This window comes from Lampetra planeri, chromosome 2 (genome assembly GCF_965212315.1).
Source record: "Lampetra planeri chromosome 2, kcLamPlan1.2.h2, whole genome shotgun sequence".
Classification (NCBI taxonomy): domain Eukaryota; kingdom Metazoa; phylum Chordata; class Hyperoartia; order Petromyzontiformes; family Petromyzontidae; genus Lampetra; species Lampetra planeri.
The window spans coordinates 36,623,817-36,649,479 of record NC_136108.1 but is presented as its reverse complement, the minus strand read 5'-3'; the positions used below and the strand labels follow the sequence as shown (position 1 = coordinate 36,649,479).

Here is a 25,663-nt window from a genome sequence, read left to right as displayed (position 1 = left end):
CACACACGTATGTACATACGCACGTAGACACTCCAGCATTCATACGTACAAGCACCATGACATAACTCTAAATCGCAACAGTAGTTAAAATAACGAATGCTCATATCACTGGTAGTTTAATAAAAGTGTGCAGTATGTGCCACATGCTTTATAAATAATTGCCAGCATTTTTATATTTTCATTTTAATCAATCTTACCTATAGACTAATTTTTTTGTCTGTTGATAAAACTTGCGAAGGATTTGGCTCGCGATCCGTGGGGTTTACGTTTAAAAAAAAGTACCTGGTACCACACGATAAGCCCCGTGGTGAGCCAGCGCTATTCCATTTTCGCATCCGTCAAATTTAAAGTAGTTAAATTAACAATTTAGTGCTATTTATTATCATGGACAAAACCACATACATTAACAAAATTCAGGACCTACTTAATGATGGCAGCTATACCAAAATCAATAGAGATCCTACCAACAGCCTGGTTACGAAAACCAACAAGATAATCACTGATTCGGCATCTTTAATCGAACCAACCAAGCGGCTTTCTCTAAAACCCTCTGCTGCTAGACCACCCAGATTTTATGGCTTACCAAAAATCCATAAAGAAGGTACACCACTCCGTCCTTTCGTCTCCACCATTGACTCACCCACCTACAAACTGGCCCGATTTCTGTCTGAGACCTGACATCCATTCACTGGCAAGACCACCTCAGCGGTACTTAACTCAGCTCACTTGGTATCTCTAATTAAGGACATCTCACTATCTTTAGGTGACTTGCTTGTCAGTTTCGATGTGGTATCTTTGTTTACAAAAGTTCCTGTGCCTGACACCATCCATTGCAATCATTGAAGATTTGGTCCAACAAGGACTGAATGCTGATGTACTTGCCCTGGTTACACTTACTTCACCTGAAATGGAACATTCTACAAACAATTTGAAGGTAGTCTTGATTTGAAGGTACCCCAATGGGATCCTACATTTACATGCAAATACCATCTCTACCCCCACCCACTTACCCTTGGGCTACACACAATACAATGGCCACCTCCACAGCTTTGGTGGCGCCCTACAAGCTAATCTCTCACAATACAAAGGCCACTGCCCCAGTCTCTGTGGTTGGACCATCTCTAGCTCCACCCACCTACCGAGATGCACCCACCTCAGGCCTATATAAGACCTTGTCTCAGCAGCTTTCTCTCTCTCACCTGAAGATGATTGCTTGTGTTGCGATCGAAACGTCGTGATATTTTTATTATTTTTCTATCTACGTGGCTTTACCGATAGACCCATAGAATATTTATTATTTATTTCCTTACGCCGCTCAGCGCGTGACATAAGCACACATTTGCGCATGTGCGACAAAGCCGTAGTTGCCCTTACCAACGCACACGCGCGATCGGTGGAGTTGGGGAAAAATTATCATTCGCGTTAAAAATGCAATAAAAACACACAAAACGCCGAGGTAAATTCTTCACAATGTGATGTCCTCTTCTCACCTCCCACCCCAATGTGTGCAGCTACTACTATAGAGTCGGTAGATGTTACTATAGGCCGTAGATACTACTGCAGAGCGGGCAGGGGGATCGTGGGTGGGGGGGGTGAGGGGTCGCAGCCCAGCCCCAGCCTGCCAAGGTGCCACCTCGGCCGACTGGGCAATCTAGGCGAGGCCGGGGGCTCTGCACGGGACTAGGCCTCACCACTACACTCTGTGAAGTTCGTACTTTTATAGATTTTGACTTAAAACTTTCGTGACTGCAGGAATTCATATTCTTTGGTTCGTTCGGTAAAGTCACGTAGATGGAAAAATTGTAATAAAAAAGAAAGTTAATAAAAAATAATAAAATAACAATATTAAATAAAACCACTAATATAGACTGACTGTCTGGTTCTGATTCGGAGTGAGTGTACTGGCAGTCTATAATGTAGACTGTAGCCTGGTTATAAAGTTTGGTGAGTGTACTGGCAGTCCATAATTTAGACTGTAGCAATTTTTTTATTCACTTTTTTTTATTGTTCTATCTACGTGACTTTACCGAAAGAACCAAAGAGTATTATTAAAGAGTTAGTATAGCTTCTACTACAGCCAGTACACACTGCTATAGAGTTAGAGGTCAATTTCCGCTCATGACCAATAACATTGGCAAATATTTGCACAGCTACTGGGCCTCCCCTAGGTCGACTCAGCCTCAAATGAGTAGCTGGTGCAAAGTGTAAACATCGCAACTAAGGAGACAAAGGTGGCCAGGTGTGGTGCTGGCCATCCACCCACTCGTGTGCCGTGCCGGCCTTCATAAGTGCTTGTGAATAGCATTTGCCCCACCAGTCTGTTTAAAGCTATACGGCGTGGGGGGGGGGGATAAGACTCCCAACACACTACCTCATGGACAGACATGAGGTAGCTGCTGCCCAAGGGTCCCATAATAATGACAAGTTCACCCAGGGCGTGTATGCTATTTTGCAGTTCTGTTTTGAGGATATTATCTCCCCCCCACCTTCGCTCTCCTTTCTCTCTCCTAAAAACACCACGTTCCAAATCGTTACCCCTCTTCCCTCCCCTTACCACGTGGACACCTGGCCCGGGCTTGTCGTCCGTGGAATAACTGTACCCCTTTCCTCTATCGCTCGAATTTTATAATGGGCTCTTATTAAAAAAAGAAAAAAACTACACAGGTGATCTTTGTCTTTTTTGTGCGAGCACCTTTGGGTGGCTGTAGTTTGTGGTTGGTCTTCTCGCACCAGCCCACGGGGTGGATGTCGGGCGAGTCGGCGTTCACCCAGAAGTCATAGCACTCAGAGTATCCGTCAAAGTGGAGTCTTACTCTGTAGCCACACACCTTCCACACACACATACACGATGCCTCGGAGAGATAAATGTGCTTTGAAAATGCTTGAGGCTCTGGTTAAGATAAAGCTATGTTTTCATGTAGCTCTGCTCTCTGTCAGAGCCACTGAAGGCATTATGGAACAAGTAGGTTTGTCGCAGCCAATGCTACGATTCATAATATATTTTTGGGTTAGACCATGTCATTATTTGACTTCCTGGATTTTATTCCAACTTCCTGGATCTTGTTCCGATGATGCTTGACACAGTTTCAAATTAAACCTCGCATATTCAATTCCTCAGTTTGGTTGTGAAAATAGTTCTTCAACTTACCGGCGAGCTAAAACAGCGATAATTAATTGGCGTGATGAACGTGCACACACGTAAGCACACGTAACAACGCAAGTTGCTTAGCTATGTCAGGTGGTGGAGGGTCTTATGACACATATATGGCCACATTATGACGTAGATTAAACCAAAAATCAATTAACTCGATAAACCAATGAAGCACGTACCAATGAACGATCGCATGCGAATACACAGCAACGCACCTCGGCCACGGAGAGCACGCACACCAGGGACGGATGCTTCGGGTCGATGCCTTCGAGCCGCATCCCCACCTTGAACCCGTTCCGGCTCTGGGGGAACGACTGAGACTGGAGCGGGACAAACACACACAGATGCACACGGACGCATGCAGTCGCATACATAGACACACGCACCCACAGACAGGTTATAACACTGCGCCAGAGTTGAGTGAAAAGCCCTCTTTGGCTCAAACCAGCCATGGGGGGAAGTGCTTTACTTTTGTTGAGAGCCCAAAGCCAGCGGTGGAAATTCCTCATTCGTATGTCAAGGGTGAGTCTATCCACAGGACAACCACTGTTGACTTCCCACCAAGTGGTACAAACTGTATCGACTAACGAGAAACAAGGGGCCATAACTAAAAAGCAGAACTTACAAGCTAAATAGAAGTTTTCTTATCGACACACATTTAGGCCGTGTGCTATTGTATGTCGCGTAATCTCACTGTGCGGCTTGGAATGTTATCATTGCTCATTGAATAGTTCCGACAACAAGTGCGTGTTGCAAAGCGTTACAGAATCCACACGCACCAGTGATTCACTTTCCTTGTTTTCAGCTGGTGTGCATATGCATGTATATGTTGAACCTCTTTTGCCTCGTGCGTAACCAACCGTGCTCATCAGAGGTGAGGGGAAGGACAACAAACTAAATACAAAAAGCACTACGTGTTGCTTTGTACAACTGACCAGGGCAACAATGACACCCCCCTCCTCCATCGGTGGCCGGAACGCACCTCTCTGAAAAGACGCACGGGAGCTGCGACGCCCTTGTCCTCCTCCAGGTACAGCATCCACGTCCACGCACGCTTCTTGGTGGTCGATGCCGCTGCAACGGGGACACGCAAACGCCGTCGCTCGCCCACATGACCGTAGGCCACCCGCGCAGCAGAGACGTGGATGTTGCCTTACACGTCCACTGCTGGGTGAAGGCTGTATTGAATGTTATACAATAGCGTTATGCATAACATTGCGAAAAGAACAAGCGCAAGTCGTTGACATCCGATTGAGTGTTAAGAACACCAAGCGGACTTGGACAGGATAAGTGGCTAAAAGGAAGGTGGCTGCAACAGAGACGTCCCAATGTTGTAGACACAATGTATTGGTCATGGGGGTATCTGACCATACTTCGCCATGCGGGTCCAAGATCAATACAGATATAAATTGTCAGTGGTGTTAGCTATAGCCAGGAATCAAACTGATGTCACGGAGTTTGTAGGAAAGTGTGTGAACCACTGTGCCACCACTCCATCCCATATTACTATACTTACCATAAAAGTAATAGCTCCTATTTTGTATCACTCCCGTGTAAAATGTAACATTACATAAATCATGTGATGGCAGAAAAATGTAAAATGCATTGTCAGTGAATTCGTCCAGAACTTCAAGTACCCAAAATCCACCTGTCAAACCTTACAACAGCCAGACCACAAATGGGCCTAAGAACATTATAGGGGGTAATCTGCTGCCCTGTCCACCATAAGGCCCAGTTCTAGCACAAGTATTTTTTATATGGTGGCCTATTTAATATTCATGTTTAATTTTAAAACTCTGTCATCCATACAAGTTACATCTCTAAACAATGAAAGGGCATTTGTAGGAGCACACGACTGTACCACAAATAAATCTGTATGGTGGGGGGGGGGGGGGGCAGGGTTTGGAGGGAGGCACGGGATTTAGGTCGTTACCCTCAGAGTGACGGCGCAGTTTGATTGGTGCCTCCACAGGGCTGGGGACTTTGATCTTCATCTTGAGGTCTCCCCGCTTCTCCTGCAGCAAACACAACCAAGCTGAGATGTTGTCTACCCAGAGCTTTCTGCTTTTAAATAGAAGATTGTGCTTACATTCGTGTGTTCCTATGTACAGTATATATATTGCACTGTACGTAGCCAACCGTGTTAATCGGAGGTGTGGGAAAGTCCTATATATATGTCGTGACACATATATGTTTTCAGTACGTCACTACAGATTGCTAGTGAGAGCTGTCTAAAGACACAGACACATACTGAAAAGGCACAGAATGAGCCAACCATGAAGAGACAGAGAAACAAAAAAATATTCACATGGCAAGAGGCCTTGACAGAAACAGACACAAAGACCACCCTGTGGGCCCACCATCCACAGGATGAAGAGGGAGGGGTGGGGGTGCGATGCCAGTATGGCAGGGAGAGGGATAGTCTCAGACGGATTAGACCTTGGCGATGGACACTCGCTAGTGGGATGTGGAATGCCATGTCACTGGGGGGGGGGAGGAGCCAGAGCTGATGGAGGTGGAAAGGTACCGACTAGATATAGTTGGTCTCACCTCCACGCACAGCATCGTCACTGGAACCAAACTTCTCGATCTCTCTCCTATTCCGGAGTGACCCCTGGTAAGAGGCCCCAGGCGGGTGTGGGGATACTCACAAGCCCCCGGCTGGGTGCTGTTCAGCTGGAGATTGTCCCAGTGGATGAGAGGGTCGCCTCAATGAGACTTCGCGTCTCAGGAGGGGAAGCTCTGACTGTTGTCTGTGCTTATGCACCAAACAGCAGTTTAGAGTATTCGGCCTTCTTGGAGACAGTGGGCGCAGTGCTTGGCAGAGTTCCGCCTCCGTAGTCTGACTGGGCGACTTCAATGCTCACGTGGGAAACGATGGAGATACCTGGAGAGGCGTGATTGGGAGGAATGCCCCCCCCCCCCCGATCTGATCCCAAATCGTGAGATGTTATTGGAATTCTGTGCAAGTTAATAACAAATACCATGTTCAAACACAAGGATGCTCATAAGTGTACTTGGTGCCAGAGCACCTTGGGCCGATGGTCAATGATTGACTTCATAGTTGTGTAATGTGAGGATATATCCGGGTGGTTGATGGATCACACCTCGTTACGATGATTGGCTCTACCGGTCCTGGCCCATAGCCAATGGGGGGAAGTCTAGGGGCGTGGCCCTGATGTAATGGGAAGGTGACATCTGTAAGTAGAGGATTGGATCTGCTGGCTTTAGCCACAGCCAATGGGGGGACGAGTCAGGGGCGCGGTCCTGGGATCGTACGATGGAGTCTAGAAGATTCCATGGAGGTTAACCAGGATAGGTGGAAAGGTACCACGTGACCCGGGTATTAAAAGGGGTGGAGACGGACAACACGTGGTCAGATCTGGAACGAACGGAGGGTGAGGCCACGCTGGAGCGGGGTCCAGGCTGCCACGTGGCCGCGCGTGTCTCTCTCTCTCTCTCTCCCTCTCACGCTGTCTGCTAGCAGCGTGAAGGGGTAAGACAGAAGTGTTGTGAAGGAAAGACAAATAAAGACCGGATTCCAGAAGTCGCTTTCACGACCTTTATTACAGTTGTATCATCGGACCTAACGCCGTATGTTCTCGACACTCGGGTGAAGAGAGAGGCAGAGCTGTCAACTGATCACCACCTGGTGGTAAGTTGGATGCGATGCATGGGGCACCGACCAGATGACGTGGAAGGCCCCAACGAATAGTGCGGGTTTTCTGTGAACGTCTGGCGGAAGACCCAGTGCATAAAAGATTTCAACTTCCACCTCCGGAAAAACTTATCCTGCACTTCAGGGGTGGTCGTGGACATTTAGTCCGAGTGGATGATGTTCACGATCACGATTGGGGATGCAGCTGTGAAAAGCCATGGCCTGAAGGCAGTCAGTGCCTGTCATGGTGGCAAACCGAGGACCCGCTGGTGGACACCAGCAGTGAGGGAAGCTGTCAAGTTGAAGAAGGAGGCTTTCCGAGCTCTACTCGGAAAAACGTCTCCCGACTCGATTGAGAGGTACCGGTTTGCCAAGAGGGCGGCAGCTGCAGCAGTCGCTGAAGCGAAAGCCCCGGGGGCGTGAGAGGAGTTTGGAGAGGCCATGGAGAGGGACTACCGAGCAGCCTCAAAGATGTTCCAGCAAACCATACAATGCCTTAGGAGGGGTTGACGGAACGTGGCTCAGGCTGTTTTCAGTAAGGGTGGCGAAACATTGACCTCAACTAGGGAGATAGTCGAGAGGTGGAAGGGACACTTTGAGGAGCTTCTCAACCCTGTGGACATGCCCTTCTTTCAGGAGGCAGCCCTGGAAACAGTTGGGGAGGTCAGATCCATCACGATTGCTGAAGTTACTGTGGTGGTCAAGGGAACTTCATAGCGGCAAAGTTGCTGGGGTGGACGAGATTCGCCCAGAGTTGTTGAAAGCGCAGGACAGTATAGGAGTGTCGTGGTTAATAAGCCTCTTCAATTTTGCATGGAAGGTGGGTACAGTACCTCTGGACTGGCAAACCGGGGTCGTGGTTCCCATTATTAAAAAAGAGGACCAGAGGGTGTGCTCCAACTACAGAGGGATCGCACTCCTCAGCATCCCAGGTAAAGCCTATGTCAGAGTGCTCGAGAGGAGGCTCCGCCCCGTGGTCGAGCCTCAGATTCAGGAGGAACAATGCGGATTTCGTCATGATGTTAGAACAATGGACCAGCTCTTTTCCCTCTCACAGATATTTGAGGGGTCATGGAAGTATGCATCTCCAGTCTACCTCTGCTTTGTAGACTTGAAGGCATATAACCGTGTTCCCCGCAATGTCTTGTGGGAGGTGCTGTGGGAGTATGCTGTACCGGTGCCACTTTTGTGCGATATCCAGTCCCTCTATTCGCAGAGTGAGAGCTGTGTCCATATTCTTGGTGTTAAATCAAAGTCGTTCACTGTGGGTGTTGGACTCCGCTAAGGGTGAGTCTTGTCTCTAATCCTGTTTGTGATTTTCATGGACAGGCTATCAAGGCGCAGCCCCAGGTATGGAGAGCATGGAGGTGGCGTCGCTGCTTTTGCAGATGACGTTGTCCTCTTTGCCTCGTCAGTCAGTGATCTCAAGCGTGTACTTGAACCTTTTGATGCCGAGTGTGAAGCAGCTGGGATGAGGATCAGCACCTCCAAATCTTGAGGTCATGTTTTCTCCAGGTGAGGGGGGAACAGCTGCCCTTTAGTGGAGAAGTTTAAATACCTCAGAGTCTCTTTCGCGAGCGATGGTAAGTGGGAGCGGGAGATCAGCCGGCGGATCGATGTGGCATCTGCAGTGTTGCGGGCACTGTACCGTTCCTTGGTCGTGAAGCGGGAGCTGAGCTCTCGACCAAAGCTCTAGGTTTACAGGTCGATCTACATTCCCACCCTATCCTATGGTCATGAGCTTTTGGTAATGACTGAAAGGATGAGATCGCGGATACAAGGGGCCGAAATGAGGTTTCTCCGCAGGGTTTCTGGGCTCACTTTCCGTGATCGGGTGAGGCGCTTGGTAATCCAGGAGAGGCTCAGAGTCGAGCCGCTGCTCCTCTGGATCAAGAGGAGCAAGTTGAGGGTTGTTCAGGCACCTTGTAAGGATGCCCCCCCTGGAACTCTACCGGGCACGTCCCACTGGACGAAGACCTCGGGGCCGGCCCAGGACACGCTGGCGGGACTATGTCTCTCAGCTGGCCTGGGAACTCACCAGGAAGAGCTAGTCTACTAACATGCTGCTGCCGCAACCCTAACAAGGACAAGCGGATTGAGAAACGAACGAACAATGACACAAACACATGGAGAGACAGACACAGGGACAAACAGACATACAGGAAGCAGCAAACATTGACAGATGCAGATAACTGTGGGAGCTATAGAAATAGGGTCCTGCACAAGTGTTGCCCGGCATGGAGACGGGTGTGACTTTTACCAGGCGATCGTCGCCATTTGACATCTGCTCGGGGTCGGCTCGCGTGTTCAGGCTCAGCTTCCGCCCGCGTTTCTTGGCGTCCGAGGCTCTGGTGTCGACGCTGCTTACCTGCCCTGGCCTACACATGTTAAATAAGGCACATAACACCCTGCTCTCAAGACCAAAATACACCCAGAAATATTATCACATTCCCTCTCTCACGTGCGACGTTAAAGACGCAATGCAAACACTCAACGAGCTCTTATATTGTAGACCAGGGGTGGGAAACCTACGGCCCCGCATAAGGCCACACGAGGACCACCACTGGCAAACGGTCCGAAAACGATATTTATCTATTACTGCAAGCATCCTTGCCACACTAATCGGTACTAGAGGGGAATATTTTGACTTAGCAACAATGTTTAAAATGTTAGCGCTACACGTACTCACTTCTGTAAACTGCAACGGCCTCTTTATATTAGGTCAACATGTACTTTTTGCATTAGAATTGGATAATGCAAAGGTTATCATGTTAATTTGTAGACCAAGGTATTTGAAATATTCAGCCCTCGGTCAGGAAATGATTTCCCATCGCTGTTGTAGACAGACAAATCTATGCTGCCTTAGGCAATCTGACACAACTCTAAAGCATGAGTGAGCCATCGCCCGTTGGCACCATACCACAAACATCACCACCGCGCAAGACGTGGGGTTTCCCTTGTTCGCGGTTGGCATTCCTCGTGGGTTTGAGCAACAGGGCCGCTCTGAGAGCCACTCCATGTGCCAGTTAAGAGGATTAGGGGCACAGGAAGATTAAAAGGGGAGGTGCGCGAGGGCACCGCACATCGGCACAGCTCCATCACCGCACCTGACGCCCTCACGTGTAAATCAGACTACTCACTGTGGCCAAATCGCACATACTGCAAATACAATACCTATCTAAATAATCAAATGAAATACTATCGTGCTATGAAGAAGGGTCAATGGCAAAAACTTTGCATATTAACATATGTTTTTTACACCACAGACTTATTGACGAACGTGTTGAGATTTGTGTTATTTGTCCTCGAGCACCAGTGTCAAATTGCTGACGCGCCTCTACTGGACATCGGTGAAAAAGAGCTTCATAAGCTCATTAGATTCCTCCCATCTAAAAAAAGATTTTGAGATTTTGATTTGAAGCATCACTAACATAATTTGTTTACTACAGCGATGACAAACATCTAGATGGATAGTAGTTATTGATTTATGATATTAATTGTCGCAAATTATAATACATACTGTCATAAATTTTTCAATATTAAAAAAATATAACATTAGCAAATATAATCACAACAAATCATAACAATATTTTGTAAAGTGGACGATCATGGATCGAATATTAGATCATAGGGTCGGCCCACTACAACCTAGCCAGTCATCCCGACTCCCTGTACGAAGATGCAACAGGGAAAGGGTGTAATGTAGTGTCTGTGACACCCTCAGCGAGAAGATGGTTATCTGCCCAAGTATCAATTGCTTTTGTGTTCATAGATTGATGTTTATATTTAAAAAAATAAAAATCAGCATGTCATCGTGTCCAAAGTTACATGCTTGTGGATAAATTATAAGGATTTAATAATTTATTAAAATTGATTCTTATGCTCATAAAACATGCAACAAATTGCGCATAACATCGATTATTTCTGATTTATTTATGTTTATACAATTATAGATTCTATAGATTGATAACACCAGATTCCACATGCACCAAAACATTCAATAATTCATGAATTGTAACCCCCAGTTGTGAAAATGTATCGGATTGTGGAGTGACAGCAGCAACCAAAACTTGCAGAATTAAGTCAGAGCATGAATTCTTAGAGCTGCCAAACGAACAAAGATCCACTACTGGTGAACGACAGCAACCACACTCATCCAAACTTTAAATCAGCTTCAAGTCAATTCAACTCATCATCGGCCCTAATCAATCCACTACTGGATGAAATACCTTCTCAAGCCTCTAGCAGGGATGACCCATGGAAACAAATAAGGACGCGGTGGCAGCTAAGACGTGGAATGCGTGCGGGAGGATGTCCGTCGATGGAGCAATGAACTTGTAGGTAGGTGCAAGATGCATTACCAAGTCCCAACACAGCGAGAGATAGCGATGGAAAGGCAAGGCCTTCATTCAGCACAGGATCATGTTTGATGATGCTGAGGAATCGTTACACCTGTCGCGAATAACTGTTTTTGTTCAGTGCGGTCTCTATTTCCACGGGTGCATACTTTTTGTTGTTTAAAACTTAATTTTACTTGCTATAATACTGTGAAGCTCAAATTAAACTGATGAATTTTGGTTTGCAAGTCCAATGTGCTAACTATTACACCGAAGAGGCGGGTGACGGGGTTAGGTAGAAGGGCGGGGGGTCCGAGGGCGCGTACTTCTCTGTAGTGAAGATGCATGCGCACTTGTCGCTACAGAAGCGTCCTTCCTGGAAGAACTCTTCAGCAGTACCGTAGTGCCCACACTGCTCGCAGCAGCAGATACCCTCCATACTTGGCAGCTCGTCCGCGCCGCCCGGCGGCTCCTCCTTCGGTCGACCGACGCCCTCGCCTGGAGGACCTGGCACCGGCACAGGGAGCCACGGTAAAACCCAGTGAGACACGAAAGTGAAAGTGACTTCCTGGTCAAACGAACACAACTGCACTGCTAATCTCCCACTCACAGCCCTCAGATAGTGGTGGAACTTCCACATTCCTATAGCAAGGCGAGTGAATCCATAGAGCAACCACCGGTAACTTCTCGCAAAGTGGTCCTAATTTTATTGACCGTAAATAAATCATACTGTTGACCCTCAGTTGGGAGACGAGTATTCTAACTCCTGCGCCACCTGGCTCAATTTAACGTCAATAAACCCAGAAATGTATACCTAGTAGAAAAATTATCCTCCCACAACGACGCACCCACGCACGTAACTACGTGTGGAAATCGGGCGACAATGAGACCCCGGTAACAGATGAGTGCTTGCAGCGCTCACCGCCTTGGCCTGCGTTCCACGAGCCCTCCATGGCCGCAGACTCCTCGGGAGAGACGATCTCCAGCGTGCCGAACTCGTTAATACGGAACTGAATCACATGACGACACGAGCACATGCGCGAGCACACAATTGAAGAATAATAACACAGAATGATAATTTAAACTTTCAAATTATGCATTTTTCAACAAAATCGCAAGGGCAACGCAAAGTGCCTGCTGTGCATCAACTGGAAATAATCTCCCATTGTCATTACCGTTCACAAATGCTGCCTGATATTTGAATACAGAATAATACCAGGTGAGGTTTGGCCAGTGGCCCTTATTTAAAACAGATAGCATTGGAACAAAACAGGATTGTAACTTATTTTAAGACTGCATTGAAAAATGTGGCTCAAATTTTACATTTGGAAATAATAGGAATATGAAATCTTGCAAGAGTGAAAAAGTGTCCCTTATACAGTGACTCTTCGCTTATAACGTCGGCCGGTTTAACGTTATTTATCTACAAAGTCGCGGATGAATCACTACCCACATATGCATCTAACGTCGTGTGGTGTCGCTACAACGTCGCTGCCGTGGGTAACTACTTTCCACGGCGGAGAGCGAGGCGGCTGCACAGCACGTACGTTGCTAGGCAATGCCCCCTACCGGCCCGGTGTATCTCTAAGCAGCCAGAACGTAGTGCGAGAGTTCTCGCGCTTTCTTGGGCTGCACAGGTGAGCGGAATGATAGAGTGAGCGGCGGAGCACCCTCACCTCAGTTTGTGGACTGTTTTTGTTTTCATATGGGGAGGTAATTTATCACTGATCCTACTGTTTCAAGTGCCGTGATGTGGAGGAAGGTGATCACTTTGTAAACCAAATTAGAATCTTGACTAAGCTTTCGTGACTGCAGGAATTCATATTCTTTGGGTCTTTCGGTAAAGCCACTTAGATAGAAAAATAAAAAAAAATATCACGACGTTTCAACACAAGCAATCGCCATCAGGTGAAAAAATATAGCGGGAGAGCTGCTGAGGCAGGGAAAAATATTTTAATTTTTTTTATTATTGAATTTCTATCTACGTGGTTTTACCGAAAGACCCAAAGAATACAAATTAGAATCGTTATCCTGCTTTGCAGCAGGATATATGGAGCGCATGTTATCAGTGTGGATTGATCAACATCAGCCCCATATTCCTCTCAGTTTACTGGTGATCCAGGCAAAGGCACCAGGTTTGTTTGAGGACTTAAAGGCCAAGGATGGTGAATCAGGGTGTTCTTGCAGCATCAATATTGTTAGTGAGGATTATGCAAGCAGGGAGCGCAGTGCTCAAGTGTCAGGAAAACAAATTATACTTTGCAATGCTAAAAGCAACTCTACTTAGAAAAAAAACTCATAACTTATCAACAGACCGGCCGCCTTTGTCTCCCCAGTGGCAATGTTTAAACAACGCACCAGGTACCTAGGGAATGACCCAGGGCCGATTTAGATAATGGTCATTGTTGTTGGGCATGAGTGGGAATCGAACTCGGGTCGCTGGGTTCGTAGTGCAGCACACTAACCGAAGCAATACCGCTCCTCCACTCGTGGAAAACCACACAACAGATCCGCTTTGGATCATCATCACTGGGAAGAACAGTACTTAGAATACTATTTATTGTCTAGGAATGTTTTTTGTATTAGGTTTTTACATGTTTATTTAAAATATTCATTTTTTTGGCATACAGTATAGTAGTTATTTCAATGTATAATGTGTCTTACTTATGTAAGGCTAAGTATTGAATATTTGCGGTTTTGACTTTCGCGGAACTTTCCAAGAACGTAACCCCCATGATATTCAACGGTCTCCTGTATTTTGATTTAAAGCTTTCGTGACTGCAGGGATTCATATTCTTGGTTCTTTCGGTAAAGTCACGTAGAAGGGAAGTAATAAAATAATAAAAATCTAAAAAATAAAAAACAATAAAAATATATATATTTGTATTATTTTATTATTTCCCTTCGACGTGACTTTACCGAAAGAACCAAGAATATAGGTCTCCTGTATGTAATAAAATACCACCTTAATTCTGCAATGTACCAATATTGCACACAACTCGACTTTGTGTTGCACTGACATTTTTGTAGACCAATAACATAACTGACACGCACAGTACACACATAACAAGACAGTGAAAAACATCAATAAATAAATCCAGCAGCCTGTTTTGTCCCTTCAGCAATGCAAGGTGTTTCCAAGTTGTACAAAGGGACGACCAAAATACGCTGCCATTTATTTTAGCACAGCTATGGACATGTCAGCCAGCTTGAACGCCACATTTAGGGCAAAGGGTGACAGCGTTGAGTTGGGACAACCGGCTGGCGCAAGTGGTGGCTACAAACTGTCAATTTCACAAAAATGCTGGGCAATGGGAGATAAATGGCACGTGGGTCGCGACAACCGCCGGGCACACATCAGGCACAATGGGTCACGTGTCATTTACTCGGCAAGCAGAGCGCGGTGCCCCAGCATGTCTGGCGAGTACAAAGGCACGCGCGCGCAATTGCACGCGGTTCTGGGACTACCTTGGCAGAGCCGTGTCGCACCAGGGAACGCTGCTACGTTCACAGCGATGCAGGCGCAAAACGCTTGATGGAGAAACAGACACTCTGAACCAGCACGATTACTGTGCATACATCCTCCAATTATAGAGGGTAGACGATGGACACAAGCTGAAGGCCACCACACTAAGGAACATTAGAGGAGCACTGTAATTACAGAAAAAGGTGAAAATCTGAACAAATGCTACATATAAATTGAGGACTCGATCTACCAGACTGCTTTACAATTTGAAAATAAGTACAAACACTTTAAAACTACATTAATGAAATTAAAGATAAACAATGAGGGAAACAATGTTATGTCCTTGAGACTCCAAATGTTTAAAACTATGACTATACAACTTATTAAATGTGAGATTAAAAAATAAAATCTTCAGATTAAATTAAAAAAATCACTCCCAACTTTTTACCTGTGGCCCACCATGGGAAGGGGTCTATAGCCTTTGAATGGAAAAAAAATTAACCCGTAAAAACAAAGTTTTTCACTATAAATCCTTTATATGCGTGGCATCGGTTTTATTTTATTATTAATTTCTGTTTTTCTTGAGTAAGTTATTCATTTTTATCACATTGGTATTTTAAATTAAATATAAGGAAAGTCGTATATAAGGACATTGGTCTTTGAAACGGGCGGCTAGAGTCCTCTCGTCCTCTGGCTTGAGATGGCTGCCACCTATGGGTCAGATTATTGCCTGCCACCATTAAGCAATTGGTAATTAAATATAATTTTTTTTTTTCCTAAAAAGTGTACAATTTTGGAAAAAAAATTTCACGAAAATAAATTGTCACGCACAACGAGTCTGTGTGCAAAATGTCAGCTCGATTGGATCACGGGAAGTGGGTTAAAAAACGACCGAAAGATTTGCACGGTTGTAAGCGCGCAAGCAAGTGAACTTAATATAAAGGATTTAATAAAAATGAACAGAAAAAGGGAGGAAAGAAAGCATGAGAAATAAGCGGAAAAGGATTAAAAAGGAATTGAAAATCAAGAGCCAAGCGTCAGGAAATAAGACAGGAAGAGGCGACATAGGGCGTCTACGCTGCTGCATGGAGCGGTGTCTGTTTTTAAAGGGGGCGGCAGGGAGGGATTCAGGCGAGGGGTGGCCACACAGAAGTCACGTGGTTCATCGTCGGCTTGAGCTAATTTACACACACAGACGTGGCAAGAGGAGCTGCTGAAAGGCATGAAGTGGAGAGTGATTCCCATTGTTTAGATTGATAAACCAAAAATCACATTTTTTCGAAATTTTAAGTAATTAGGTCAATGTCCGAGGAACAAATATTACAGAAAGGGGACACAGAGAACATCCTTTTATAACCAACGAGACCACATTACTCCAATGCCTCCACCAGCTGAGTCCAATCCTGGATCAACTTCAAGATCACACTCAGCATATTCAAGATCCTCCTTGGACTCACCTCTGCCCAACTCTACCATCATCTCACTCTTCCCCTCTACACACACTCAGCTTCAGCAGCCAAGGCTTTCCATCCAAGACTCCATAAAACCTTTGCTCAGTGGCAGGTTGCTCATTCTGCCTTGTTTCTTTATGTATGTATATATGTTGAACTTCTTTCGCATCGTACGTAGCAAAACATGCTAATTGGAGGTGCTCTCTTCCCTCAGAACACCGTGATCAACTCTCTGCTGCCATTTAATTCCATTGTAAGACCTTTCTCTTTTATCTGCCTATAACGCTCTTTCTATATACATGTAAAACATGTGTCCACTTTTTCTGCTCAGTGTCTTGATATGAGTGTGCATTTGGAAGCTATATCAATATCAATTATACGTATTATACTTTTTGCCTTCAATGGTGGTGCGTGTGAATTCACAAATGCAAGAACAAACAACACAATGCTCATATGTCAACGTCCATCGTTGCCTCTGAAAGAGTGCATACAAGTTATGACAAGAATCATACATTAATTCTAACAAATCTACAAATTTCTAATGCCTCCAATTTGCAGCTTTTTTCAATTAGCGCGCGTGATTGACCGGCCAACCCAAACTCCGTCGGCGGTCGTGCTTGTGAGTGGGTTGCCGGTGACTCACGCGGAGCGTGCTGCCTGGCAACGTGCCGATACCGTCCCTCCAGTCCATGGCTCCCACCACGTCGAAGTCCGGGTGGCTTGGCACTGCCCCATCACTGCCGAGAGGACTGTCAGGCAGGGCACCTTCCTCTGCCTCCAGCTTCACCTGCACCTCCTTGGACGAGGCTGCATCTGCGGCATGAAACCAGCACATGTGACCACCACACAGCGCTGTTGCTACTGGGCATGTAATGATGCGTTGGTTAACAGATATGCATCACATCATGGGTGTGTCAGAATGGAGTAATGTACTTTAAATTAATAAACGTTGTATGCAAATTATTCTACAATGTTACATTTAGGCTAATAGAGTGAACAAAACGGTAAAAACAAAAGAGATAAGGCTGTCTCCTTCAAATATCTCTCTCCACATAAAAAAAAAACATTATTCTTTACACAAACCATTGGCCCCATGTTCTTCTGGGAGTGAATAATTTCAGTAGCATTGATTTAGTACAAGCAAATTCTAGACCAATTTCAACATAATGTCTCATCAGTATTCAGGCTTGCTTGAACTTGTAAAAACAAGTTCATATTTCAAATTTGTTCCAGTATAACTGCACGTGTGACTCGTCACATGTGAATTGTAATCAAGGCTGCGGAAACTTCAATTAAAATTTTCCAAATAAGTTATCAATTCTTGTGCACAGAGCTTTGTGCAAGTATCGTGAGCATAAAATTGAAGTGAAATAGTATGTTTGTGCACGTAACAATTTTTAAATATTGCGTAACATTTAATATGAAGCAATGGAACTAGCGTTGCTTATATTTTGCACAACAGCTGCATATTACAGATGCATTGTAGTCCCTGATGGTACTTGCCTTTCATCATTAATAAAGCAGAGGCCTACGCCTGACCCCTGCCCTGCCCTCTTGCCTAAAAAACAAGGCATTAAGGTAAAACACAAGGAGAGCATCTAAGCTAAGAGAGGTGCAGTTTGGCCAAAGTCTAAAGTAAAAACTGCCATTGTAAAGAATATGAAACAAAGAAAACAATAAATGTGTCAATGATATTTAAAAATACCATGCTTTACCTTGTCCAGCCAAACATTTCGCTTGTGCCTCAAAATTATTTTAAAAGGTGGTGTGAACAGTTTTGCATAACTTAATTGACTCAGTGTCCTGTCCATGCTAAATAGGTCAACACAAACAGCAACATTGTGTTACACTACGTGTCAAACAGGAGTTACACTGTTCAACATCAGCTTAAAACATTTATTTTAATTGATAAATCGATATATTTGTAGCATGCCACTCACAGGATACAATAAAGTTGAATCTCCATTATCTGTGGAAAAATGTTATCCAGCTGGCAGATTAACCCATATATGAGGACAAATTAAATAATATATTGTTCCACACACTGGTTAAATTCTTAGCTATTCCTTCCTTGGCGAGGGTCAGTGACTCAAGTGTCTAACTGACCACAAACATGTATATGTAGCTACACAAACATAAACACAAAGCATAAATGACAAAGAAAATCCCAAGGTAAAAAAAACAATGCGTAAACGTGTAAGAGCCCACATCACGACTGCTCCCTGTGGCTGTGACTGCTGATGCTGAATGTGCAAAGGACACTCCGAGCCCTCACCAGTGGGTGTAATCTCATCTGCATGTGGTTTCTCCGGGGCCGATTCCATTGTGATGTGCGAGCCGTTCTTCTGCGACGCCCTGCTAAAGAAAGGGACAATTGTTCAGCATAGTCATCAGCCATGGTCAACCCACTGCTACATGGAGGCCTCTCCAAGGTGCTGCCACCTGCTGCGATCCTGCGGTGTAACAATTCACCTATCAGCCGCACACGAGGCGATTGTATGGCCTCGGTAGGTAGACACTCAAGTCACTGGTATAAAATACATTAAGCTGAGTATTGCTGTGAAAAAAAATATTAAAGTGACAAGAAAAATCTCAACACCAAAAAACACTCTGCTTTACTTAAAATCACGGTTGAATAAGTTTTCATTTCTAAATAAGATGAATATTTTTCCATGAAAAACAAGCATTGATGCGATTTAAAAAGATAAAAGAAAAAAACATGCGACAAAAACAATGGTCAACTCATTGTAACTGGAGGTAAAACAAAAAACCAAGTGCCTCAACATTACTTTTCTAAAATATTACAATAAATATTAAAGCAGTGCACACCGACCCAAACACATCATCAAACGCATCAGCCCTGAAGGTGTAAAACAGAACCCGAGGGGATTGCAAACGAGTTTTTGTTGTTCTGGTGAGACGGGGCAACGGTGTGTGAAGTTATGGAATCTGCACAAAGTTGCCCCGAGCTGCTGCAGTTGTGTATTGAATGTGGGCAGCGAGAGGCGCAGAGGAGACATCATCTGCCTGCAGAGCACAGACGATTCGCAAAGCTGCTGCTGCTGCCCATGGGTCCCCCATGATCTCCCATGGAGCTCCTCCATTTGGCAGCGGCCAGCGCTGGCGGAAGCCATTTTGGCCGTGGTATGATGATGGATCCACTTTTGTGATAGTTTTGCCAAAGAGGGGAGGACGCTGGGTCCGTGAGCGACACGCGAATTGGGTGGCAATGGGAATAAAACCCCAGCAGCGCCCATCTTAGTGGCGGCGCCCCAGCAGCACCTCCAGCACAGACGCGCACGCTCCTCAACCCCAGCTGCCCACATGTCTCCTCGTGACCTCGACACGGTGCCAGGGTCTCGTGAAAAAACATGTATTTATTATAAAATACATGTTCACACACACTAACCTGCGCTTCGTTAAAACGAGCCTACAATATGTACAGTAATAAAATGAAATAAATTGCCGCTGCTTATTTGTTTTGTCTGACAAATTAAATTCCCACGTACTTTGTTACAGCATCAATTTGGATTAAACAAACGCGACCCCGGCATGTTTAACCATTAACAAATACACAATGAGACATTTGCTCGCCACACGAATGACCACACACCCGCGGCTGTAGACTCGAAGCCCACGCAGAATTATAACGAAATAAAACAACTTACGACGACGACGTCCTTTTGGTAAATGCCGGAGAACAGCTCGACGACTGACGACCGGGGGGGGGGGGCGCATACAGCGCGCGTGTGCGCGCTTGTGTTTAAGTGTTGCGTGTTTAAGTGTACACACGTGTACGTGCCGCATGTGTTACAGCGCCTGCTTCGCTTTAAACAATGGGGGCGACAAGACGCAGGGAAAAGAGAAGTATTCGAGCCGGATATTCAGGGGCCTTTTCTCTCTGCGCCGTCACCACCACCACCAGTAACCACGCCGAGGACTGGAGCAGCATTACAACACACACACTCGTGCACACAGCTAGATGAACACACAGACACGCAAATACAATATACACACAGGCACGCATATACTGCCACATGCAGTGATACAGTATACACACAGGCACACGTGTTATGTACTCACGTATACAGTATGCACATACGGATACTTGATAGAGTACTTACACGGTGTACAGAAACCCATAGATACACACTCTCACACTTGCTCTCAGGCATACTGGACCGACACCCCACTCATAAGACTCGCACACTCCCCAACATGATTGTACACTCCGCTACTCACATAAGCGCGCACTCATAGAGACTCAAGAGACATCGTCACCCACACAACTCAAAACCCCACGGACTCATAGAGACTCAAGAGACATCGTCACCCACACAACTCAAAACCCCACGGACTCATAGAGACTCAAGACACATCGTGACCCACACAACTCAAACCCCCACGCACTCACGCAACGCCGTGACGCGCCTCGCATGCACCGCACGCGGCGGCACGTGCACGTGTTCGTGTGCGCACCCAGTGTGTGTCACCAAACAGTGTGTGTGTCACCAAGCAGTGTGTGTGTGTCAAGCAGTGTGTGTGTCAAGCAGTGTGTGTGTCATCAAGCAGTGTGTGTGTGTCACCAAGTAGTGTGTGTGTCACCAAGCAGTGTGTGTGTCAAGCAGTGTGTCACCAAGCAGTGTGTATGTCACCAAGCAGTGTGTGTGTCACCAAGCAGTGTGTGTCACCAAGTAGTGTGTGTGTGTGTCAAGCAGTGTGTGTGTGTGTCAAGCAGTGTGTGTGTCATCAAGCAGTGTGTGTCACCAATCAGTGTGTGTGTCACCAAGCAGTGTGTGTATGTCACCAAGCAGTGTGTGTGTGTCACCAAGCAGTGTGTGTGTCACCAAGTAGTGTGTGTGTGTCAAGCAGTGTGTGTCACCAAGCAGTGTGTGTGTGTCAAGCAGTGTGTGTCATCAAGCACTGTGTGTGTGTGTGTGTTACCAAGCAGTGTGTGTCGTCAAGCAGTGTGTCACCAAGCAGTGTGTGTATGTCACCAAGCAGTGTGTGTGTGTCACCAAGCAGTGTGTGTGTGTGTCAAGCAGTGTGTGTGTGTCACCAAGCAGTGTGTGTGTGTGTTACCAAGCAGTGTGTGTGTCACCAAGCAGTGTGTGTGTCACCAAGCAGTGTGTGTGTGTGTCACCAAGTAGTGTGTGTGTGTCACCAAGCAGTGTGTGTCACCAAGCAGTGTGTGTGTGTGTCACCAAGCAGTGTGTGTGTGTGTCACCAAACAGTGTGTGTGTCACCAAGTAGTGTGTGTGTGTGTCAAGCAGTGTGTGTGTGTCACCAAGCAGTGTGTGTGTGTCACCAAGCAGTGTGTGTCACCAAGCAGTGTGTGTGTGTGTCACCAAGCAGTGTGTGTGTGTGTCACCAAGCAGTGTGTGTGTCACCAAGTAGTGTGTGTGTGTGTCAAGCAGTGTGTGTGTGTCACCAAGCAGTGTGTGTGTGTCACCAAGCAGTGTGTGTGTGTGTGTCACCAGTGTGTGTGTGTCACCAAGCAGTGTGTGTGTGTCACCAGTGTGTCACCAAGCAGTGTGTGTGTGTCACCAAGTAGTGTGTGTCACCAAGTAGTGTGTGTGTGTGTGTCAAGCAGTGTGAGTGTCACCAAGCAGTGTGTGTGTGTGTCACCACACACACACTGGCAATGGGACCCCCTGTGGAACACTTTTCAAGACAGTATTGTAAGAGCACCGCCGCGACTGACCACCTCGGTGCGACAAAACACAAATCGAATAGAACACAAATCAAATCAAACACGTGCAGCCGGCTGCTGCTATTGTCTTTGTTTAACGCGTTTGGTGATTTTCCCAGCTAAGACCAATATCCCCCGTAAAGTCTAAATAGACTTTGGGCAAGTGCTGCTAGTGATCACCTATTAAGGCATACTCGGCACACGAAATGCGGGTGGCCACACCACTCCCGGTCGCCTTTGTCTCCCAAGTGGCGATGTTCACACACCGCTCCAGATCATTGTCACTAATGTTTGTGATGGCCGTGAGCGGGAATCGAACTCGGGTCGCCGGGTTCCGAACGCTGTGCGATGACAACTGCAACACGCTACCGCTCCCCACACACACTTACACAGACCCAGCGCACACACGCACAGACCCAGCGCACACACTTACACAGCGCGCACTTACACAGCGCGCACACTTACACAGCACACTGATGCAGCACGCACTTACACACACACACAGCACACTTACACAGCACGCACTTACACAGCACACACACTTACACAGCACACACACTTACACAGCACACACACTTACACAGCACACACACTTACACAGCACACACACACTTACACAGCACACACACACTTACACAGCACACACACACTTACACAGCACACACACACACTTACACAGCACACACACTTACACAGCACACACACACTTACACAGCACACACACACACTTACACAGCACACACACACACACTTACACAGCACACACACAGTACACACTTACACAGCGCGCACACTTACACAGCGCGCACAGCACACTTACACAGCACGCACTTACACACACTTGCACAGCACACACACTTACACAGCACACACACACTTACACAGCACACTTACAGCACACACAGCGCACGCTGCTGGGGTGGGGGCGGCACTAAGACGCGCGCCGCCGGGGGATGGGGGGTGGGGGGGAGTGGGGGATGGGGGGGGCTCCAGGACAAAATGGCGGAGCTCGCCGCCGCTGCGCGGAGTCGTGGAGGGATTCCTGAGCGCGTTTTGCTCTTCACCTCCCTCAGCTGCCTCCGCCCCCTCGCGTCTCTCGCACCTTGCCCACCATCTCCTCCTTCCCCCGTTCTCCAGCTCTCTCCGACACATTTTGTTTAGCCGGTGTGTTTGAGGGCTTTTTTGTCTTTGCCCTTTCCCTCTGGCTTTTTATTTTAGTTTTTGTTGTTGCTACATCTGATGATGCTGATGATGAGGCTTATGCTGCTGCTGATGAGGCTTATGCTGCTGATGATGAGGCTGATGATGATGCTGATGGCTGGACGTGGACACGCAAGGCCACCAACATCATCAAAGTAACCTGTTACTGATGCTAACCCTGCTTCTCTACGGATATATATTTATAATTGTCACTATAAATCCTCAACTCGAATCAATCGCAATCTCCATTTCACAAACTCCACCTTCGTCCAACATTAACAACACATTATTGGTTAAAATGTGGGGGACATCCATGACTGAGGCAAAACCCGACAATGCAAAGCCAAAACATTCACCGAAAAGGAAAAACATAAAATTGGACAAAACTAAATTGTACAAAACTAAATTAGACAAAAATTAATTGGACAAAACTAAATTAGACAAAACTAAATTGTACAAACTTAGACAAACATGCCAGCAGGCAACTCTAACAAGGGCACGATGATGAAGATGATGAAGACATCCCCAGAGGGCCGCTGAGATTGGGGAGAGCGCGGGGCGCGACTCCCCCCCCCAAGTGGCGGAGCTGATCGAAGCGCGACTCGACGATGTCGCTGGGAATGGTTTTTAAAATATTTCCTTAATTATTACAACCGCTAATTTTACGTCAATTGCAACAGCAATATATTGATTTTGTGTTCGTGTGTATCAATATACACCTCCTTCTCCTCCTCCTTGAATAAAGGGAAAAACAAAAGTATGTGCGTGTGAAATGAAGCAAACAGGGCCTGACCACCGCCTCCAACTTAGGCGACGAGAGTGCGAATAGCGGAGAGACAGAAACTACAACAACAACACCACAAAGACAAAGATCCCCGTATAGCCCTGCAGGCTGGTGAAGGCAGGTTGTGTTAGCGAGCACCTATTAAGGCCGGCACACAAGACGCACACAGGACACAAGCACTCCGCATGCAAGCTCAGCTATTCCCTTTACTTCATTCGCTGTTAGTGCTGCTGGCTGCTGCTGTGTGAGTGAGTGTCGCCGTGGCTGCTGTCCGGGGTCATCTCGCGGGTTCACCACCACCACCATCGAGTGTCCACCACCAACACCTCCACCACCACCACCCCAGTGTCCTCCACCTCCTCCCTGCGCTCTGTCTCTTACCCGGTCGGTTTCCTCCTCCCGGCAGCAGCGGCATGGGCCTCGCGAGGCCTCTGCGCATGCGCGAACAGAGACCCCCGCCACTCATCCCCCACAGCCCCCCTCCCACCTCTTCATCTCCCCCCCCCCTTTACTTATCTCTGCCCCCCCCGCGCCCATTGCTCCTCATCACTGAGCGCCCCCCTCGTTCTCCTCGTCCCCTTTCTTCGCTCCCCAGACCCCCCCCCCCACTCCTCGTGCTGCTCTCGTCACGTTTCTGCTGCGCTCAGGTCTCCCTCCACAATGCGCGCTGCCTCCAAATCGCCTCTCACCTCTACACCGCCCCCCTATTCACCTCTACACCGCCCCCCTATACACCTCTTCACCCCTAAACTAAAACACCCCCAGCGCACCCCCGAGACTAAAACACCCCCAGCGCACCCCCGAGACTAAAACACCCCCAGCGCACCCCCTTCTAGCGAGCGTTGTTCAGTCGCCTCCTGAGAGACATTAGCAAACTCGCAACCTTCACACCCAGCGCACCAGGCACGGGTTCCCTCACGACGCGTCCCACCGCCACCACTCTCACATCGCTAATTCTCTCTCTCTCACATTCACCGTCTGGAGTTGTATAACAATTATCGCACTGCAAAGCCCGCGACGCAATTCTAACCGGTTTGCTCACACCAGTTCAATTCCTTCGACGGGCATCCGGTATTGCTGCTCATGCGACAACTGCTGCACAGATACCATCACCACCACCATCATTATTATTATTGATGATGATGGTGATGATGGGACCAGCGGCACGCCGTCATTGTCAATGTAGCACCAGAGCTTGGCGTCTGGCCGAGCTCAGGCGGACGTTCAAGAGCCGTCGGGGCACGATCCGCGCGTCGTGGGGGCGGCACAAATCGCGAAACCAATCGGGGCAGTGAGGCGCGCGATCTCCCGGCGCGGCACGCGTTCATGCTGACACGGGAACTCACCTGCAGCTGAAGCTGTCGCTCTCCGTGCCGGATCGTGAATATTCCCTAAAGTTGTTTACAAATCTAACGCGAAACACAAACTGTATTACCCTGAAATAATTTAACAAAGTGTAGAGGATGTGACGTCACGCGTGTTATGCAACGCGCGCCGGAGCGAGCTGCCGTGCCGCGCTCAGTGGGCAGCGCGGTTGTACCGCACTTCTATTTACGTCTATGCTCCCGGCCTTGGCCAGAGCACATGGCAGCCTGGGGAAGACCCTCATCCAGCAGTGGATCGAGAAAAAAATGGCGCTGTGCGTGCAAAAGGTGATTAGCAAATAACAATGATGTCATTGATTTGTCCCTGGAAAGACTCAGTCCCAAGACTCCTGTTTAGGAGGATTCTGCAGTCACGGTGGATAATTTGTGTGGGAAGCCGGAATAGGCAAAGAAAGCCCACCACATATTAGGGGCTAACAACAACTACGGCGGCTACACACGGCTTCACCAAATCCACTTGCTATTTTATTTTATAACCACGCAATACAAGCAGATTTCTGAGTTTCACGGATCTCTGTGTGGTCCACCAACCATTGTCC

General features: G+C 47.1%; 1 protein-coding gene across 7 annotated transcripts in view; it reads right to left on the bottom strand.

Moving 5' to 3' along the window:
- The window catches only part of L3MBTL3 (L3MBTL histone methyl-lysine binding protein 3), a 50,798-nt gene extending 25,610 nt beyond the window's left edge, over positions 1-25,188 (bottom strand). For 2 of the 7 annotated variants that reach the window (XM_078614823.1, XM_078614872.1), the window contains exons 1-10: positions 23,950-24,084; positions 18,339-18,421; positions 16,707-16,876; positions 12,069-12,156; positions 11,473-11,653; positions 9,070-9,187; positions 5,085-5,166; positions 4,134-4,225; positions 3,367-3,471; positions 2,693-2,828 (exon numbers count right to left, since the gene is read on the bottom strand). In XM_078614823.1, coding sequence (XP_078470949.1) covers positions 2,693-2,828; positions 3,367-3,471; positions 4,134-4,225; positions 5,085-5,166; positions 9,070-9,187; positions 11,473-11,653; positions 12,069-12,156; positions 16,707-16,876; positions 18,339-18,421; positions 23,950-23,954 — 1,060 coding nt within the window. In that variant the 5' untranslated portion in view covers positions 23,955-24,084. Of the gene's footprint in view, positions 1-2,692; positions 2,829-3,366; positions 3,472-4,133; positions 4,226-5,084; positions 5,167-9,069; positions 9,188-11,472; positions 11,654-12,068; positions 12,157-16,706; positions 16,877-18,338; positions 18,422-19,731; positions 20,976-23,949; positions 24,085-24,120; positions 24,190-25,085 lie in introns of those variants that run through there. The other 5 variants (XM_078614866.1, XM_078614830.1, XM_078614838.1 and 2 more) reach the window with 5 other exon arrangements.
- Between the last annotated feature and the right edge of the window lie 475 nt (positions 25,189-25,663).